The following is a 22,111-nucleotide window of genomic DNA, read 5'->3' on the forward strand; positions in this document are numbered from 1 at the left end:
CCTTTGACAATCGTTCTCTTAAAACGAGAGGTAGTTCATAACCTCCCTTTATTCTGGCAATATACAATAGAGTAACCGGAGAAGCAGGAAATCAAATGACAATGAGTAAGGATGTCTACAGTACAAAAGATCATCTTTGACTGAGACATACAACTTGCTGTATCATGTTTAAATGTATAGGAGCACCTCTGACAAAATAAGGTTCTTACTGAAGACACAGTTAATGCAAGGATTCCATTCAGTTAGACTTTTAGAGAACAGAAAGAGCTTCCACTGTGAGACCTGCTATTAGTAACTACTGAACAATAACCAAAATCAAAATTATTCTTATACAGTATGCATTTAAAGGTGCAGGAAAAAGGTGGGGCTACACTGAAAAAATAATTCATTCAATTTACTCAATTTTATAAGGTAAATCAATTTATTTAAGCTAAATTTATAAAAAATATATTTTATTTTTCAATTTTTTTACGTAGCTTAAATTGATTGCAACCATTTCCCTTAAATAAATTGAGTAAATTGAACAATGAGTAAGGATGTATACATTTTTCAGTGTACCCAAAGGACCAATATTGGCTTTAGGCTGATTCTTAGCATTTTCTAGCTATAATTAATGTGAAAATAAACTTTAGTGGTAAAAATGTCGACTTTGTAAGTTTGATTATTTTTCGGAAATCGGTTCAGACTGCCTGTTTCAATCAGGAATGCGCTTGCGACATTACTTTAAAGTAGTCTCTACATCGCATTTTCCCCATCATTCTTTTTAAATATAGCTTTTTATTCATATTTATGCAATTAAAATTATTACATTTTATTGCTGTGATAATTTAATAGAAAAACAGTGAAAGTTCAATTTTCATAGTTTAATAATATCAGGGTTTCACTCAGCACATTATAGTTCAGGCGGCCCGCCTAAGCTGGGAAACCCTACCGCCTTAACTAGGTCGTGCAAAAAAAAAAGTAAAAAATTTGCTGCACAAAAGGCCGTCAAGTGCATCTCGGAGAATAGCACGGACGCAGTTTACCCCAAGAGCATGCACGCACGCCACATGGCCGAAATGTGGCCATGTGTCCATGATAACTGTAAGTGAACTTGTATTTTGGGTTTATTTAAAGGAGTAGTCCACTTTATAGATGGGGCCCATTGACTTACCATAGTATTTTTTTTCCTACTATAAAAAGTAAATGGACCCCATCTTTAAAGTGGACTACTCCTTTAAGCCTGTTATTGTATTAGTCTATAGTTTTAAAGTAAGTTTAATATTTAAATTTAAAGTAAGCTGGTGATTTTGTTGTTTGAGGAACCTGCTATTTAGGTTGCACGTGCCTGTTGATTCGATATAATTGTTGAGCGCTCTTGCTTATGTTATTTATGTGCATAATTTACATGCTACAGTAGATACACTCTTTAAGATAATGTAATTAAATTATCTTTTATTATTTTTAATATTATTATTTTTATCATGCTTATGGGTATTTCGCACCACTCTGGTAGGGCATGGTCCCCCTCATATTAATTAAGTATATATGTATATTTTTAATGATGTCTATATGTTTTAGCGTTGATTTTATGTTGTTGTGTTATGTGGTAATTGATGGAGCTTGTACTGCAAGACAAATTTCCGTGTACACGGACAATAAAGTGCTATCTATCTATCTATCTATCTATCTATCTATCTATCTATCTATCTATCTATCTATCTATCTATCTATCTATCTATCTATCTATCTATCTATCTATCTAATAGTGGAAAATAATCCGTTTTTACAATCTTTGTGCTATCTATCATCGTTCCCAGACGTTCTACAACATCTGCTTCAGTTTGTGTTAATTAACCCTTTAGTTTCCCTTCATCACGCAGCTATTTTCGTTAGAGGTATCTGTTAAAAACATTTAATTCATTAATAATCTAGTATGTGTTCATTTTCGGTCATAGTTTTTTCAAAAATAAGTTTTATTTGAGTGTTTTAAATAAAAATATTTTAATTTTCATAATGATGCGTACGCCCCACCCCTCTGATTGCCATGCCCCCCCAGCACCGCTCACCTTAAATAACACATTTTCTGCGGGAAACCCTGTATATTTTAGACAGAACCAAAATTTTAATAGCTTTTCTAAACAAATCAAATGTACTTCATATCAACATTTCAATCAGTTCATTATTTTGGCACCTACACTGCACACTAAATATGTGACCCTGTCTATGAAATTTAATTATGAAATTAGAAGCATCAAACCATCATTGATTTCACTTCAATTTCAATCTTTGACATGGCCTTACTCAGTCAATATTAAAGAAACGTTCTTTACATTATGTAGGATGATTTTATGTAGAAATCAATAGGCCTAAATCATAAAAATGACTTCACAGACTATTTCACATATGGCCTCTCACCTTTTCCCATGGGTGTCGGAACCATAATATGTGGGTGGGATAAGATCTACCCACTTTTTAAGACCAATGATATTGGATCCATTAATTTTTTCGCTAACTAAGCACATATGGCTGTTCACGTGTCAGAGCGCCATTAGTCAAACCCCTTCCACTAGAGAGCAATGCCCTAATAAACTCTGTTACGCATTTTAGCTTCCACGCTGCTGCTTCCTCAAATCCATTCCACTTGGCTCATTAAGAGTCCCTATATTTTAAACTCCATTTCGTGTTTTTACTACTTTCGCCTGCTTCAATCCCACAACACAACAAGGTAAACAAAGCTTTTAGGCTATAAAACAATTGTTTAGTTAAAAGGCACAAGAATACAAGAAAATGGCATCTTCTCCAGTAAATGTTTTGTACCCACCCACAATTTCTTTTTTACACATTTTTAAAATGCTTTTATCCAAAGTGACTTACATTGTATCAGTATGTGTTTCCTGGTGCTTAAACTGATGACACTTTGCTGTGTTAACTTGATGCTCCACCAGCTGAGCTACAGGAACACTAGCATTACATCTTCCTACCAGAGAAGTTTAAAAACTCATGTGCGTCGGAGCGCAAGAATATTGTGTGCTTGTAAAGAAGAGGTGCACAGAATGACGCTTATCCTTAAGCGATTCCAATCAAAGCAAATCAGATCAGGGAAGGCTGAAAACCTCCCTTTGGCGCCTTCACATGTCTGTGCGCAGACACAGCAGCCGTCTGCGCATGTAAGTGAATTTCCATTCCATTAGGGTGACAGAGGAGCACCCCTGCATGCCGTCAACTCACTCCAGAGACTAACTAATGAATCAAGTGCACGGAGAACAGCCCCCTCCTCACACAAGCAAACAACCACCATTAAAACAGTCCACCACCCTGCAGGAAGATGGCCGCGGTCTGTCATAAAGCTTGGATTTCTGTGGAAAAACGTCAAATATTTTTAAAATCTCTGACATATTTCATGGGTATATCATGGGAGATTCAGCACCTTGCTTGGAGAGGAGGTGTTCCTTTTGATTATATGTGTGCCTTTTTGTGTCCTAATGCTCATATGGATGGATTAATAAAAAAAATACTTTTTTATCATCATTAACTCACCTTTGAGTGCTTCCAAAGTTGTGTGATTATTTTTTGGGATGGGACACAAAAGTCGTTTTAAAGCAGAATAACTAAATGCAATGAAAGTGAATGGTGATCACACTTTTTTAGTCCTCATTAACCAAAGTCAAAATGATTTGGAGTGACACAAAGACAGATATTTTTATTTTTGGACTACTATCTCTTTAAAGTATTTGAGAAACTTTCCTTTATAAATGACATATAAAGTTCTTTGTTGATAGATGAGCATTTTACAGATCAATTGCATACTGGTTTGAATGGCATGGCTGCTCGAAACCCTCGGTGGAGATTTGCCTTGAGTTTATTACTAGCTGTACGGATCCCCTTTGAAAAGGTCATGCATTGAGCGAGTAAACAAATCTTCTAATAACTCGTATAATCAAAGATTTGTAACAGCTATCCAAAAGACCATCTCTTCTCTGCCTCCATTATGGCACGTCTGTTACACTAAAAGCCAACACGCACATACACAATGCATGGCCCGAGGGGCTGCAAAAATGAACGTGAAGGTGCAGTGTTGCATTGTGGGGATCCAAATAATTTACAGCCTCGGTATGCAGGACCGTCGGCACTTTAAGCCCCATCCGTGCAAGGTTCTCCGGGGTTGAGTTTTGGCATCTTTAAAAGGTCTCCCCGACTAAGCCTGGCACTTTATCAAATGTGATATTAATGACCTGGGATTCATCATGCAAATTCACAGCGGAATATCAACTTTTAAAACTCACTTCCTGCATGCATAGTAGCCGATGGTAATCGCTTCCAAGGTCGTCATGAATCTTTTTCAAGCGGACGTCATAAAGCATCTGCATACTTTGATGGAGGTAAAATAGATGGCGGCCTCGTCAAGGCGCTTCGTTCCCACCTTCGTTGTGAAGCGGCGGGCAGAATTAAGACTCGCGTCTGGATTATGCACATCAGATAAGTTCCCTCTGACTACCCACTGAGCCGAAATCAATTTGTTTACCGTTATCAGATCCAGTGTTTAAAAGGTATTCAGTTTCAGTGAGCCTAACACTCACAGCTCGGTTCAGACATAGCACCTTGCTTCTTTTCTTTTTGAGCAGGTAATTTAGTCAGGGTAAATGCCAGGTAATTACGCAATCGGCTTTGTTAAACGACCTAACCCGAGTAGAGGCGCGTTATTCCCCTTCTTCGTATCTCTAAACAGATAAACAAGACAGTGTAACAAAGTAATGACCTCCTTTCTAACAGGAATCTCATCAAAATTTCATTCCCTACACATACTTTATACCAGGCGTCATTATTTTTATAGGAAATTAGTCCTTCTTTGGGGACTGCAGTGTTTTTTGCTCACTTTTTTCTAGTTTTAATTTCATATAGACACCCCAACCGCCAAGGATACTGTATGAACTGCGCAAACGCATGCCGCATTGTGATCCAGGGCTTTAGACACCCACCGTGCCTGCACCTGTTTCTCCTCGACCGCACGAATCCGAGAAGCCTTTTACTGCCGGCCCCTCGTGACGGCTGCCCTGTCCTGACAGATTTCACGTGCAACAACAAGGGTTTTTCCTACCTCCCAAAACATTTCCAAAGACCCCACGTTAGCAAACAACTCTCAGATCATTGCCCAGGCCTTGCCACAATGATGAGTTTTGACACGCTGTTACTATCTGCTGTCGGACAGGGAGAATGTGTTAAATGTTAATATGTTTCCTGCTTTTTCCAGTCACGGACCTGCCGGCTAGCTACCTCTGATAAGCCCACGCTGGGATCAATTTACAGTAGCCGAGTGTTTACAGAAGCGATCAGTCCGATGGCTGCAGGAGAGGAAGCTGGGAACAACAGCAGTGGTCCGGGCTGAAGTGTTTCCACGTCTTGGCTGGAGAGCAGCTACTATGTCCTTGAGGAGATTACGTAACCTGGAAGGAAGCAGCGAACGTCTGCTGACTTTATAGCTGCTTATAGAGTCTAAAATTACTATAAATTATTATAAATAATAGATTTTGAATATATGTGGAATTCCCCTGCATACGTACCTTTCTAGAAACTGTGATGAGCCTGTCTTTTGTACTTTTCTCTTTACCATTACGCCCATGACAAAAATCGTGAAGACGTTTTGCTGGCATCTCTTACATAACGCAATCTTACAGTGCAATATGGCCCACGTTGCATTTCCTGATTACCAGTTTTATAGCCCACGTGCCCATTATATTTACCTGGCAAATATGACTTGCTTGGCTAGTGTTAATTCTTAATATATTCCGCCCGCCAATCTTAAAATCTTCAAACTTCATGACACAACTGTGGAATAATACAAATAATTTCCTTTTGTTGCAGGAGCACGCAGAGAAAAGCTAAGAATAATGACCTCCCACTAAACATTTACCAAACCGCCCACTAGTATATCCTCTAGATAAGTCAACATGCCCACTTATCAAATGCATATGTTTGTTTCAGGTTTCTGCAGGCCTACTGTCCAGCTGCTGTGGTTGGCCATGAGGGACTCATCCTTTCATAGCTGCCTATTATTCTCCTTTCCCTCGGTTACTGCAGCGTATATAATCCTATAGTGCACTGGCTCGTGTGCAAACAGGGGACACAATGGCACAGCTGTTGTCGTGTAGCACTACATCTTGTGGACACAGCCCGTACAATGCCCTAATGTCGCACCCCCACGACTTTTACCTCGCCTTTTTTTTATAGACACCTCATCTTCGCATTCACAGGGCCCCTGGCATCATCTGGGCCGTCCATTAAGCCTTACTTGTACGGCAAGGATTCCTGCGGTGACCGTTTCTTTAGATCTCCCCACGCCGGCTAGAGATGGACTGAACTGTCCTCATTTAGCCGGCCTTACACAACTACACGGAACGAGGAATGAAAGGAAAGGAGAAGATGATGTCCAGAGGCACCCAAATAACAAAAACGTGAATTGCTATTTTAGTCAGAAGGGAAAGGAAAAATACAAGCAAAGGAAAGCAAAATTATTTAAAGCTTCCCACCTCAGCTTTGTCTCAGGCGGAACCTTGATAGCCTTTCGGCCTTTGATGAGGCTCTCGAGGCGGTTTTGACCCAGATAAAATAAAGGATTTAGCGCATGTGGGAATCCAACATTAAAGAGTTCTCCCTTTCTCCACCAAAGCACATTTTGTAAAGAAACAAAAGTGCAGAAAGATGGTGTCAGGAGTGAGAAGACAACATTGCTTCTCTTCTCACTTAATCATCAAAAGAAGTTAAAATGCCAGCAGACATAATGAGGTTGAATGGGGGAGCGCGCTCGCTCCTTTATTCCCTTTGCTTTTTCCTCCCCTCTTATTTGAGTGGGTTTACTGTTGTGCAACACAAGGATGCAAAACAAAATAATTAGGTCACCCCAAGATCTCCCGGAAAAGGAAACCTAATTGTGTTATTCTGCCTATAACAGGGTAGACTTAATATAGGATTCTCCATCATTTTATGCGCAATTAGTCTAACAATCGCGACCCACGCCATGCATGCGCTGACACTTCTTGTACCTGACGGGCAAAAGCTTAGAGTCTTGTAATGACGCCAATTCTTCAATTATTCAGTGTGCTGTGCTTTGAATATCAAAGGCCCAAAAGTTCAAAATGAAGGAGGCAATTGAGGGCCCTCGCTGGGCCCTGTGATAAGGCTTCTCTATTGTTGTGGTGCTGTCTGTAGATATTGATCTGCGACTCTGTGGGTGGGCCCCATGGAGGATGAACCTGCCGGACCACTCATCCCATTCCAGACAGGGAAATGAGTTGCCATGGACACCTGGTGAAATGTCTGCCATGAACGCAGTTTGATTGACGACACAACTGTCAGCACTGTTAAAATGCCTGTGTTGGCTTTAAGCTGTTAACGGCCATTGACTGTCACAGGACGGAAACTATGAGTGAAAGGTGTCCATTTAATTTCAAGTTTAAAGCTTTAATACGTACCAGCGGATTTTGGAAGCACTGTCACCGCTGTGAGTGCAATGCGATTTTTAACATATCTAAAAACACAATGGGATGACTTTTTAGTACATTCATCTCGCTCTTAAACAAACAGAAAGACGCGGAGCATTCTGGGAAAACTATAGCTAATGTTTGAATATGAATTTAGTTAATAAAAACATGCAGCTCAGAAAGCTCTTGAGGAAATGAAAAATACTGATTTAACTGAAAGGGCAGATTCACTAATAAACCAGTGCCAATGACAACTTTATCAATATGACACCTAGTAAAGGTCTCATATTGTATGCCACAGTTAAATATCAAGCAACATGAATAAAAAAAAATAAAAAAATTCACTGTCATATTTGGATGTAATCTGGGCTATATCATCATTAAAGAAACAGAAATGTAAATAATTGACAGATTTGTTTAGATAATTTTTCGAGTAGCCATGTTAGTGATGAAACACAGTAATGAAAAATGCATTTATATACAAAAATGGTTTAAGGCAAGCAAGCTGCTCGTGTGTGCTACGAAAGCACAACAAATATTCACCTTTTGTGTTCAACAGAAGTCGGTTAAACAAACAACAATTTAAAGTACCTGTAAATTGTTTCTAAACACATTATAAATGCTAGAAAGGTATTGCTGAAACACGCCACAAAGACTAAACTATGTAGTAATGAATTGCAGTGTTAGATTGTTTTCCACCATTTCTGAGTTCAGGATTTTTTAGGAAATCCCAAAACAGTGTTTCAATTATGCCACCTCGGATGACCTTGCCCCTAACACAATCACGAGCATTAATTCAGGTTGTAGCAATAAGAGCTTTAAGAGCCTTTAAGAGCAGTAAAACGTTCCTGTTTTTCCAAGATTTTGATAACTTATTTGATATATTTGGCATTTTTTTAATCATTCGAATTTGAACACATTTTTTTGTGGTGTTACAAACTCAAAACACATTTAATATTGGACTTCACAAAGACGTTAAATAATGAAAGATTTTTAATTTTGCGTGAACTAACCTGGAGAAATAGTTTCGCCTGGGCTTGCTTTCCTGACTTCTCCCTCCCCTCAACCGGGGCATTAATTAATCCAAGCTGCCATGTCACAACCTACCTGCTCAAATTACTAATATCCACACACTATCTTTTCCTCCCCATCCATTTCATTTACATTAACTTCTGCACTTGCTCCTGTCACCTCAAATAAAGCACATCACGTGCTTCGAGTGTCTCACATGACCCTGGTTTATTAAATGAAATCCAAACAAGAAATGTACGTATGCAAGAGGTCGCTTTAAACCAACCTTATCAGCACATTATTAATGAAATATTTATTTAGACCTACAGTACCTGCAGAAAGCCATCCATTAACATTCCGATTCATGGCTATGGCAGTTATCCGTAAATAATTGTTTTTTTAAACTCATGAAATATTTTGAAGTATTTTCCAGCCAATCAAAATGTTTTGTGACTAAATACTCTGGAGTTGCACGAAAATAATCGCATGACAATTCTGATTGGACGATGGCAGTAAAAGAAAAGACAAACCCAGAGTAATTCACCGTGATCTATCATGAGAAAAAAAAATCATAATTTACTCTCCCACATGTTGTTCTAAACCTGTGTTATATTATTTTTCTGTTTAATACAAAAAAGGTATTTTATGCACACAGTGGATGGTACTTCCATAGTAGGAAAAACAAATACTATGGAAGTCAATGGGCACTGTCAACAGTGTGCTTACCATCATTTATCAAAATATCTTCTTTAGTATTTAACAGAAAAAAGAAACTCAAAACATGTTTAGAACAACAAGAGAAGATTAAATGATGACAGAAAGGGTGAACTATCCCTTTAACATCTATTATAATGCAATCTTATATAAATGCTACTTGCATACATTTCTATTCCATCACAAGAATATAATGCTATTTTGAATAGCCATGGGTAAAGATGCTTTGTTTGGAGCAGATGGTGCCATCTATCATCAATCTACCAGCAGGGAGTTGATTTGAGCTAAAGCAGCAACACTGATGATTCCACTGCTGATAAACATTACTGTAATGTAATCCTAAAAAATACTTTGGTCTACTTGGAAATTCTGGTGTTTTCCCATTTATGTATATACCTAATAGGAGCTATGTCTATTGACTTGGGGAAAACACACTTAACTACGGAAATAAAAAATGTATAGCTCGTAAAGTCGCATTGGATGTAAATGTAATGTATACAGAACATAGCTGTCTGGGGGTGTTAACAAGATGACCGCCAAGTGAACTGAACTGCTATAAAACTTTGGTCTTTGTGACTTTGGATGCACAAGTGATGAATCCAGAGAACAGAAGGAAAAAGCAAGCGGTGCCCTGATAACATCACCCATCATTCAGTTTTATATAACTTCAAATATACGTCTATACACAGGCTGCATGCTCAGGGTTGCTGGCTGAACAAATCAAGTCAGAAAGCACTAAAGGGACAAATAGTAAGAAATAATAAGATAAATGGAAAAAAGGCAGAGAGAGAATGCTGGAGAAAAGATTCCACAGTAGATTTATAACTGCATTGACGACATTGTGCACATCTCACGTGGATCACAAGAGCAGCACAGTTTTTATATTTCGATGCATCTCTACACTCTTAAAAATAAAGGTGCTTAAAAAACTCTTCACAGCGATTGTATAGAAGAAACATTTTTGGTTCCTCAGAGAACCATTTAGTCAAAGGTTCTTTAAAGAAACATGTCTTTCATACATTTTTATAAGTTGAAGAACCTTTTTTCACCTTAAGAACCTTTTGTAAAACAGAAAGGTGGTTCAGATGTTAAAGACAGAAAATGTTCTTCTATGGCACACATTTTGAAGAATGTAAAGAGACAGATTGAAGAATGAAAAAAAAATATTTACTCAATTTACAATTCAAATCTGTAACAGTTTATTAAGTAAAATAACCAGGTTAATATATTCAAACTCATATCCTAAATAAAAAGTATTATTTATAATTTTAGATTGACAATAACTAGTATCTTACTTTTAATAAAAAAATGTCCCTTTGTTAAATTATTTTCAGTTGGGTTAATAATAAAATATGGGTTAATCATTTTAATTCATGATTTAACTAATGCCTCCCCAATATGTGTGAATTCTGGCTCAGACTAAAAACAGATTCCCTTTATATTCGGCTTTCTGACAGGCTCGGCAAAGTGCATGCGTGAGATCAGCAAAATGAAAAGAAAAGCGGGCGAGATCAAAACACTGGGAGATCTCAGCTCAGCTGGAGGCCGGTGCAGCGTGCTTGAGTTTAGGCAGGCACTGCAGAGGAGCGATGGCTCCCTCCCTAATTACTGCATGAGCAGAACAGTCTGTCTTCATGCCCTGAGCCAGGGAGGGGCCCAAGGAGCCTGACGCGAGCCCGCGGCTTCAGCATACAGTCAGGCAGACGTGCGAGTGAGAGAATGAATGGAGAACTCTTCACTGACAACATTCCTCAGGAGAGTCTCTCCGGCACACAATTAACACACCGACCCCGTTGTCCATTTACAGGCATGTGTCCGGCTGCACTTTTCCAGGCTGACAGTGCCGTAAATGGTTAAAGGAAAAGGGCTGGAGCTAAATACTGATATTGAGGATGCTTCACTACGATATTGTTATTTTCACCATTCGTGCATCTGATTAAATATTGATTTACATTAATGTTGCCCCTCCCACTCTCACCTCCAGCATAAAAAAAGTCCTATGCTGTGTTTGAAACATTCAAACAACCGTTCCCTCCTTCACTTTTACCTACAATATATAACGAATGACATTTGAGTCCAATACATGTGGGAGAAGTGGAGGAAATTGAGTGAGCGTTTTAAAAATACAGAACTATTAACATACATTCATGGTGTTTGCTGTCAGTATCCTTCAGCTGATTCCAGTCACAAATTCGTCTTGCGTTGTATCATGGGAAATAGTGAGTGAGGGAGTGTACATCGAACATATCCTTAAAATCAGAAAGCATTGTGGATAAAAAGTAGTGTAAAAATGTAAGGAATGAGGTTGCGGAAAGCACGACAAAATGGCGGACACCCAATATACTTGGTACAATATACCAATATATTTTAATTATTTTAATATTTGATCAATTAATATTTCACAAATTAATAAAGCACGGTCCCTACAACTCTGTCACATAATTTCCACATATTGCAGCTTTACAGTAAATTAAAAACAAAAGAATTATGAAAAATTTTCTTAGATGTACATTAGTGATATTTACTGACAATAATACTTTGTAGGTTTGTAATCATACTGTTATATTCATACTACTTTTCACGTATTAGTATTATTTTTGTAAAATGTGTTAGCATTAGGCGTACTAACTGTAAAAAATAACCTGTAATGACATCAATTTCCCAAAATGGACAGGTACCAGAAACACCTGTCATTTCATACCTACATCTGACAAGCAATAACAAGTACGAATAGTTAGTGATTAAATATTATTACATTTTTTAAAGATTTGATGAGCTTTTGATACAGACTGATCTCACGGAAATTTGTGTTATACTGTAGTCACACAAAATTGTATTAATTTATTTGTGTCCATGGCACTAAATTCAGCTTTTTTTCGTGCCTTGACCACGAATGTCTTTTTCGTGTCACCCGCACAAATTTCTATAAATACTTTTTGGTGTCCATTGCACGACTTCCTTTTTTGCTTTATTTTATGTAGTTTTCTCATAGTTTTTTCCTATTTTCTTACCATTGTCGCTTGGGGTTGTGGTTAGAATCACTTTCTGTTACATTTTTAGACATAACCCAAACCCCAACTCTGGGCGAGAATAGTTTTAAAAGCGAAAGAGAAACATGAAGAAACCAATACATAAAAGTACATCCTAACCCAAACCCCAAATCTAAAACCAACACCAAGTGACAATGATTTAAAAATAGAAAAAAAAAAGAAAAAAAACATAAAATGACACGAAAAAGAAAGTCGTGCCAGGGCCATGAAAAACTATTTATTAAAAGTTGTGCGGGTGACACGAAAAAGACATGCGTGCAAAAGGCACGAAAAAAGCTGAATTTAGTTGCATGGAGACGAATAAATGAATCAAATTTTTCGTGACTATAACACGGCTTTCCGTGAGATCATGTTGTTTTGATATGTCCTGCCCCTACTTTCTGTTATATTATAAAAAGAAAACAATGCTTTCCAAGCAATCCCCATTAAGTCGATTAGATGCTCAGTCAACCTACTGACTAGTCGATTTTGAAACTATGCAGCCGGTAGATGTAAAGACTGGTAAGGCAGTTTTCTCCCAGCTTTTCTTTGCTTTTTTTGCACGGCTCCCCGAGGTTCACTTGATATGTTGGGGTTTGTTTCTAATGAGCTGCCTGCTGGCTGGATGCAGTTCCATTTCAGAGCAATTACAGTGGCTGTAATCTACAGCGGGCCCTCAACATGCCAACTCCTCCCTGCATCGGCCGCTGGTCTCTCTGCTGACTGACCATAAGCAGGGAGCGCTCGCATTAAGCAAGGCCTGTCACAGCTGAGTGAAGGCCCTGCTGGATGGAGTTAACCAGCACGACGGGAGATGACATTTGTTCATTTGGATGTGTTAAACACTGAAGCTCATAAAACATGGTTCGGGCTCGGCCGCACAGCAGCTGGATAATTACTTTTAGGCAGCCAGAAGACAAACATGGATGCGGGCACATCCCGGCTCGGTCTATCGTTAGTCTGTTTTCCGGAGTCTTTTTCATCTGTGTCTTTTGCGTCTTTCTGTCTGTAGTCGTATAGGTGGACGCATATTGTAAAAATCGCCTTTGATTTGTCCACAGACAGCAGGGGCAGAGGGTGTTTGCAGGGGGAAGATTGATACCACTTTATGGCTCTGCTGACTATACTCAGCTCATGAATATTAATTAGCTTATACCAACATTGCTAGATAATATTTATATTTACATTTATGCATTTGGCAGACACTTTTATCCAAAGTGATTTATGGTGCATTCAAGCTATACATTTTATCATCACTACGTGTGTTCCCTTGGAATCAAACACATCACCTAATCTCCATTATTATCCTGCATACAGTAGAACTGAAACAATTTTACACAATCATATTATTACATAAATGTATGCAAACAATGTATTCAAGCAATTATCAAAAGTGTTGCTTATTAATAATGCACTTATTAAAAACGCACTTAATAAATTCTGTATCAAATGCAACAATTCTTCAGATCTGAAGCAGCCACTATAGATGCTTTAAATGAACTGTGAAATGCTCAGCGAACACAGGGTGCCTTTGCAATGCAGACACCCAAAAAAAGGGTCAGGGAGACGATTGCTAAATTGTGCAACAGCTGCAATAGTAAACAGACATTATTATGAATGTGAGAGACTAATCACTCTTCTACACACAAACACACAAACAGGAACACATGTGCCCAGCAAGGCCCGGCAGATGGTCTCCGCCCCAATTTCCATACGCACATCGCCTCTCTCCTTTTCCTCTCTCTCTCTCTCTCTCTCTCTCTCTCTCTCTCTCTCTCTCTCTCTCTCTCTCTCTCTCGCTCTCTCTCTCTCTCATTCTTCCTCTCTATCTCCCTCTCCCAGAGGGCCATGCACCGGCGCACAACACGCACACATGACCTAGGACATTCACTACTCTCTTGTTTGCATTCAAGCAATAACCAACTTCCACTAAGAGCATGCAAACACAGCCAGACAAAAGGATGTGATCATTTAGAGTCACGGCCCATGACAAGCGCAATAGCCCTGGCCTTTACCTGCCTGTCAATGCTTACTGAAGGGTTTGAAAACTCATCAGGACCCGATGACACGACCAATCTCTCATTTCAGCGACTCGCCGAGAGCTGCGAGATGGGAGCGGGATAGAATAAATGAAGCATTATACAAAAGAGCCAGGGATATGGATTTCAATGCCATGCCACAATACAAATTAAACTTTGTGGAGATCTTTTAATGCATGTTGATTTAGGAGATCAGATGGCACTGAGAACAAAAACAATCTATGGTGGGCGGATTTCAAATGAAGGATAAGTGTCAGATTCACTGTCTCTGTTTGGACACGTACATTTCATTCTCCGCATATTTTTTCTATGTGAATGTCTTTACTAGTAATTTAAGAGGGCAGGTAATCTCTTAAACCTGACCTGTCACTCAAAAATTATTTTTGACACTTCAGCTACTTTTAAAGTATGGCATTCATCACTTTAAGAAGTCATGGCAGCTTGGGAATAGAAATAAAATACATTTTAACAATAAAATTGCAAATAATAAGTGTTATTGTATTTTCACAAGAATAAAAATAAGGCCAGAAGATTCATAAAAGAGGTAAATAAACAATTTCTTTATGACTCCATAAGTGGAAGTGTACAGTAGGTATCTTATGTCCTGAAACGAATGAACATTTTATTTTTCTGTTTTGTTTTAACCACCTTCTTGCGCTTTTCAGTGTGTCAATTTTTTCTTCAAGTACAAATATTTAATGCAATCCAGATTACGGAGATGATAATGCTCCATACATAATAAAACAATTTTTAACAGGCGGAGGTGTCAAATTTATGAAAACTACCCAAATACAGAAAAAGCTGTAGAGTGAAAAACTAAACTGTGCTAAAAAACGCTGATTTAAATATAAATGCATAAACAAGACACAAAATCTGCATCTTGCAAAACAAAAACACACTGCTACAGTACAGGACGTCACCCAGTCTATACCATGGTTTTTATTTTTATTACTTTGATAAATGAGCCTTTTGAGACAGAAACGGTAAGAAGCAAAAGTGTCCAGGAGGCGTGATGCCGTACGGCTGCGCTGGGTACTTAAATAAATTAACAGCACTGAGCAGATGTAATGGAAAGGAAGGAGAGAGAGAAGCAGTTACGCGCAGTCAGCACAGATGGGAGCGGTGGAGAGAGAGAAAGAGTGGGAGCAATGAAGGGAGTGAGAGATGAGAAAGATGGGGCTGTAAAAATTTGCTGAAAGAGAGCCAGAGCCATGTGACTTTGGGCCGAGGATTGATTTTAGCAGTAAAGACCGGGCGACCACACCTCCCACACCGCCCACTCCGGGTCAGACCGGGGTCCCGCGGCAGTGAGGAGTTAGGAGAGGGCGCGGGACGCCCCCGGCTCTAAAGGGTCAAGAAAGGTCTAACTGTCAGCTGCTTAAACTGCTGCTTAAAGCATCCCAGTCCTGTGGGTGAATGCAAACGTATAGCTTTGCTAAAATGTGTTGGTAAAAATGTGCATTTACACAGGCATGATGTATATGTCTACTGTATGCTGTGACTTTTAATAGAAGCAAATAATTCAATTACTCTGCTGTCATTTGTCTCTAAGAGACAGTGTAATAAAATGAGTCATTCATTTACATTAATGAAAATTGTTCCGCCAATGAACATGAAGATTTTTGATACATACTAACAAAACAGGCCTGACACCACTAGTGATACGCAATGAAATGTAAGCTATTCTTATATACATTCTGCATGCTATGGACACGTGACACATGTACAGGAAAACAATTGCTTCAATCTGAATGAGACCCCGGCAGTCGTGAGATGTATTCAAAATGTCTTGCGTCTTAGCTATAAATAGTCTCAAAGACCCAGATTTTCAGCTCACTCAAACACGTGAACGCACACACGAAAAAGCAGAAATGCTTGCGGAGGCACACAATTGGGAAAAACAAACAATATATTGACCTCTGTCATAATAGTAATGGGACACATGCCCAGCCAGTGAGAGAAAGGTTTTTGCTGTGCAAACAATGTGATATTATAATATATATATATATTATAATAAAACAGAGAGTGCATTCAAAATAATAATTATAATAATATTAATAACGATTTTTAAATCCTCATGCTAAATAAATGTACAATATCGTTTGGAAATGCATGATTGACTTATTCTGCCTTCATTAGACAAATGAAAGCTGACTCTTTGTTAGGAAAAAAATATTTATCACTCAAATGTATTTGCAATTAAGCTGACATGGAATGCAATTTCTATTGGATAAGACAAAGGTTAGAGGTGTCACTGAAGGTTAATGGTGGCTCTGTGCGACAGATGAAAGTTAAATGAGATCACTGATCTCGCTCACGTCGAGTCTTCAGAGAGACATGCACTGCCACATAAGACCTGATGACTGATCAATACCATAGATTAACTTTTGATTTGATAAATCCCCTTGAATTGTCATCACTCAAGGAGCTGATTCACTGTTTGGAAAAGGCACTGATGACAATTAAGTCTAACAGATAATCAGGGGATGGAAGGATGCCCAAGGGTGCAGAGTCTTTATTACAAACTTTTCTTTTTTTTGTATAAGGCAGGTTAATTGTAAATTTTATCTGGATGTGTGATAGGTGTAAATAATACACCAGAGCATAAAAACCCGTACATGTAAAATAAAAAAGCACAAGCAAAACACATAAAGCAGACACAGCACACGCTCAACGCGAACATGCAGACACAATATGCTGAGCGCACGAGGATATCGTGTAGCAAAGTTAAACGAGTCAGCAGAATTATTTATCACACAGCAAAAGCACACGAAATGAGTGGTTTACCTGTCACGAGAAGTGAAAAGAACAGCTCGCACTCTTTTAGACAATCTGCGTGGATTAATACAGGCTACTCTGAAGGCTTATTCGAAAAGAGATGACATAGCAAAGAACGCACAAACTTGAACGATACACCAAGGATGCACGATCGCAGACGCACGACAAAATCCCTCTCTTACCACACCGTCCACTCGCATCCGCTTTCCACTTTCAGTCGGCAGCACACCCACGCGACTACACACACACACGCGCGCGCGCACGCACACCGTGTTCGCGCCGGATCCGCGGGTTCACAGACTCACTCACCTGCTGTAAGTACATGAAAGTCAAGGCACATGAGAGCTGCGGGCACATGTCCACGCTCGGCAGGGCGACGCACGTCCCGCCCGTCAAAGGATGCTGCATGCTGTCGCGTCCGCGCTGTCCCGTCCGACAAGTTTTACGGGGTCGCTGAGACCGCTTTAGCCGGACCGATCAAGGTAACAATGTCTCAGAGAAGCACAATCGTGGCTGGATGACCTGCCAAAGCGAACGCGAGCGCGCAATGGTCCAGGAGAGCTCGCGTCTGTTTGTAACGCAAAGTGCGTGTTTTTTGCTGTTATAGTTTGAGTAAAGCCCTTGTAAACACAGACTGTTGACTTTGTTTCGGGTTTTCTAGTTAAACTGGATCACGGGGTAAGAGGTAAGAGTTGTCAAGTTGAGCGCCGCTGGTGTGTTTTAGCACGCGCTGTCAGATGAGTCCGGGCGCGCACTCCGTTTCATTGAGCTGCATCTGAATCTCGGAGGAAAGGAGATGCGGGGCGGGGGCCAGTCCTAAATCACATATTCATTTTTAACGGGGGTGGGGATCTCTCCATTTTTTTTTCCCTTGGCGTGAAACTGAATTGTCCTTATAATTTATTAATATGGGATCTGTGTGCGCGCCACATAAAACGTGCGCACAGAAATGAACATATCTCAGGACTTAACAAATTGCTATCGAATTTGTAATCTATTAAAATAATTTCATATCACACTGTAATGCATTAAAATATCTGTCCAGCCTGATTCCTTAGAACATTTTAAATTAATAGTTTTATGCATTTTATTCAAAACAAATAAAAATGCACTTGTTTCTTACTGCTCAAAAAATAGTATTAATTGTATTTTAATTATTTTGATTTGTTAACCCCCAAACAAATAAATAGCAACGAATAAAATGAAAACAAAATGTGCAGAGAAAGCCTTGCTCAAAAAAATGTGTCAATAAATTGGGAAAGCTACATATATGGGCAACACAAGAAAGCCTGTCTTATCTGCTTATCCAAGTCACAAATTTTTTTTTTATGTGCACTAAGGCAAATGCAAGGCACTAAATTATTCATTAAACCCCACATAAATGTTTGCATTTGTTGTTCATCAAGGCTTTTCTTATAATCACATGCCATATCTCTCTATCAGCAGAAAGGTCTTTATTGTAGCTTCATTAACAGCTGTTAAACCTGCTACTGATATTCAGCTGACGGGCCAACCGAGGTCTACAGTAGAGGAATAAGAATTTGAATTATTCATATCCCTCTTTAATCTTTATTCCTTTTTATTCAGTGTTACAACCTTAGGTGGCTTTCAAATCCAGGGCATGATTTCATATTGTGGTTACTTTAAAAGAGCAGATTCATAAAAATCAATGTTGCACGAGTATCCGTAATTAAAACAGGCTTCTTTTGAGCAGGCAGACATGTATTATGGAGAGGGCAGCAGACTGCTTTGCTCCATTTTACTCTTCCGCTTCTCCACCCCACACATAGCCTCAAGGCAAGACGGTTTCTCAACCCCCACCCCACCATAGATGCGTCTTATCCTCGGCCTTTTCTCCCTGCGATTCGGCTTGATGCTTCTTAGTACAAAGTATTAACTGGACTGTCAGCCAGCGCATCTTTTTCGCTTATAAAAAATAAAAGAGCATACTCCCAATGTTTCATCACAGATAGTGGTGTTTATTTTACTGCATGTCACTGTGTTTTTGACATGTGATGAGGTACGGGTGCTATTTGCAGTCTGTCTGTTGTCTTAGGCTTTACTGAATAAATAAGTAGAGGCTGCATATTGAGGGAGAGGAACCACGTTTATCTTTTTGTTTGTCAGTGATGCTTCGCTCTCGGATTTCTTGTTTACATTGCGTTATTGGTCTGTCTTCGATGGGCAGAGAGGTTGCAGAGAGGGTAAGGGAGGCAACAAGGTTTTTAAAGCTCTTGTGCTTTTTTGCCTTTGCACTGTGGAGAAAAGCCTAATGCCAAATTCATGCAAAGCATTACAAATAGCGAGACTTTATTAATAATGAAACAAGACATGGCTCTGATCTTTCTCGTGCTGACAGACTGGTGAAGTTTTTAGGTTACTTAGATAAGAGTTTGATATATATTTCTACCTCTGATACTATTTGTATATTCAATTGAATTTATGAAACAAACAAACAAACAAATAAAACAAAACATTTGGAAATAACATCATGTGATGTACTTTTCTAAGTAAAACCTAATATTAAGTTATAAAGTAAACCGGATCAACTCTGATTTCAAAATGTATTTTGGATTGAAATAGCAGGACCTATTTGATTACAATGGATTTAAATATACAATATCAGCAAATAAGGAAGAGGACATATAAGGTGAGGATCTAAAAATCTATCATCATAATAATGTTAAGCCTTTAATCTTAAACTCAGATTCATTTACATTTATTCGTCTTCAGTAACTGACAGAAGATACGAATAATGTGTAATAACTGTTAGAACATGTCAACACTAATGAGAAAGGCCTTTTACATCTGCACCTATGGTGTACAAAAATGTCAGCAGCTAATCCTTAATACATTTGTGCATTTCTGTTGCTTAATTAGCATACAAGCTCAGTATTTTGCTGTGGCATTATCAGTAAGATAGGACAAACAAGATTTCAAATCCCTCCCATGAATTCAGTTTAAAAGATGAACGCTTTCCACCACGACAAATTGACTCTACTGTTAAAAGGGGAACATGGTTGGTTGTTTCCATTATGTTATTTTAATTATTAATGACATGGCAACGGCAGTTCTCAAACACACACACACACACACATATGCATGCAACAACAACGGAAATACAAAAATGGAGATGTGTTTTGCTAAACAACGAGTCGGCACGTACTTTTGACATTTCTGATGGGAGCGACAACTAATATCACCTTGTTGTCCCTGTTAGAGGGCAAAACACTAAAAAGATGACAAACTGTTTAAAAGATGAATACGTATGTATGACAAATGTGACAAATAAAAAACATCCTTCAGATGTTGGCGACAAACAAAAGTGGATTTTTGAGGTGTGACGAAACTTTTGGCATGTTTAGATCCCTCCGAGTATCTGAGTAAATGAAGTGTGGCAGTGCTTGGCACATTGTCATTTAGGATCAGGTTGGGTGTATTTCAGTTGCAGGGTGCTGCACTACAGGCCCGGGCTCCATTTCAGCCCGTGCACCCGATGTGAGCATCACCGCTGCTGACAGACTAATAAGGAAGGACTGGCTGCCTCCACCCCGTGTCAGGAAGTTGACAGGACTGCAGCAGGTGCCGAACGTGTAGGGAAGATTGATGAAGTCACACGGAGGTGGATTGCAGCGAGCCGGTTTGGTCATTGTTAGTGTTATTTTTCATTACGATCTCGGCTTGGTTAATGTAAATCCTAAGTCAAGATGATGGCTAACATTCCCAGCCACAGCGTGATGGGTTTCGTACGGAAAATCAGCCATTATCTCGCTGGTCCGAGAGGCAGACGTTCAGGCTGTGATGGGTGAGACTCATCGTTAATAGTATTGTTTGTTTCTCCTAGCTGGGGGAAAACACAGGGAAGTCCTCCAATCATTTCCAATAGGAAAATAAAAACGCCATAAACTGGATAGGAGGGATATATTTTCCAGAGCCACGGCAGGCTGACTCCGTGGCGGGAGCCAGAGTGACACCTCTGCACAGTCACAGTCTGCATAGGAATTCGAACCCTTGTCCCTCGATATGTGACACTTTTCCAAATGCGGACGGCGACATCAATGACGATCATCTCCTGGAGGCTAATCAGAGATTCCTTGCCACTCTTTTACTTTGCACATTGCACAATTTGGAAAAGTCGCTTTACATGACAGTAATTACGGAAACAGATGGGGCTCAGGCACAAATACGACGGTGCGGAGACAATGGGCCCAATGCATCGGGGACTTCAGGGGCAATGAGGAGTGCAGGCAGATTGCGTGGCAGCTGAGACTGGCTTTCATTAGCTCTTGAGTGTGCGTCTGGAAGCAACAGAAACGCGAGTCGTTTGTTATCCCGCTGCTGTCTGTGCTAGGGGCCTGCAAATTGATTACTGGGTGGGACGAAGCAAGCGATCCTTAGCACCTCCACACAGCTGGTTACCTAGAGCAGAAGCCGCAGAGATGCTAGCTGTCCACCCCCGGCTCTGGCTTGACAGCAGCTGCTGATCTGGGCTCATTTCGATGCATTAAGACTTTGCTGTCTTTTTAATTGGCAACAAAAACAATCCCATCTCACTGTTAATCACCTCTGTGGAAAGGCACGGAAAAATAATCACGGACTTTAATTCTTTTTCTATTTTCTTTCCTTTTTATCCTCTGATGTTCCTATATATATGAAAACCATGGAAACAGAATAGGCTTTAAATAGAAGACAAACACTCAGAAAAGATGGAGGCCGGTGCTGGAGTGCTAATTAGATGTTTGTGGGTGCTAAAATCATAACAAGTTATGCTGAAGTGTTTTTCTACCAATTAGTTCTCCAGCTCATAATCGAAACCCCAAAGGTCCGTAGCAGATATACAGTACGGCTATAAAAAAAAGGCACGTCGAAGTGAGCCGCGCGTGAGAAGGATGTTTGCCCAAACACGGACAGGGGAAGGGTTGCGGACGGGGCCAGGCGCTCTTTATGCCCAGACAACAATTCGGAGCGACGTTTTATGAAGCAGGGCAAGCGCCGCGGATGGCTTCCCCGTGCTTTCACCGGGCTCTGCCATTAGAGTGCTTTAGCTTCTATTAATGTGTCACTTTCCCTCGCCGCAGAGCCT

At 39.6% G+C, this 22,111-nt stretch overlaps 1 protein-coding gene across 11 annotated transcripts in view; it reads right to left on the reverse strand.

Moving 5' to 3' along the window:
* Nucleotides 1-22,111, reverse strand: part of rbfox1 (RNA binding fox-1 homolog 1) — a 273,311-nt gene that overhangs the window by 121,255 nt on the left and 129,945 nt on the right. The window contains exon 1 of one of the 11 annotated variants that reach the window (XM_073813929.1): nucleotides 17,338-17,794. The exons of 8 other annotated variants lie outside the window; for them this stretch is intronic. In XM_073813929.1, coding sequence (XP_073670030.1) covers nucleotides 17,338-17,436 — 99 coding nt within the window. In that variant the 5' untranslated portion in view covers nucleotides 17,437-17,794. Of the gene's footprint in view, nucleotides 1-17,037; nucleotides 17,219-17,337; nucleotides 17,795-22,111 lie in introns of those variants that run through there. 2 more of the 11 variants (XM_073813927.1, XM_073813936.1) reach the window with 2 other exon arrangements.

Source organism: Paramisgurnus dabryanus, chromosome 3 (genome assembly GCF_030506205.2).
Source record: "Paramisgurnus dabryanus chromosome 3, PD_genome_1.1, whole genome shotgun sequence".
NCBI lineage: Eukaryota > Metazoa > Chordata > Actinopteri > Cypriniformes > Cobitidae > Paramisgurnus > Paramisgurnus dabryanus.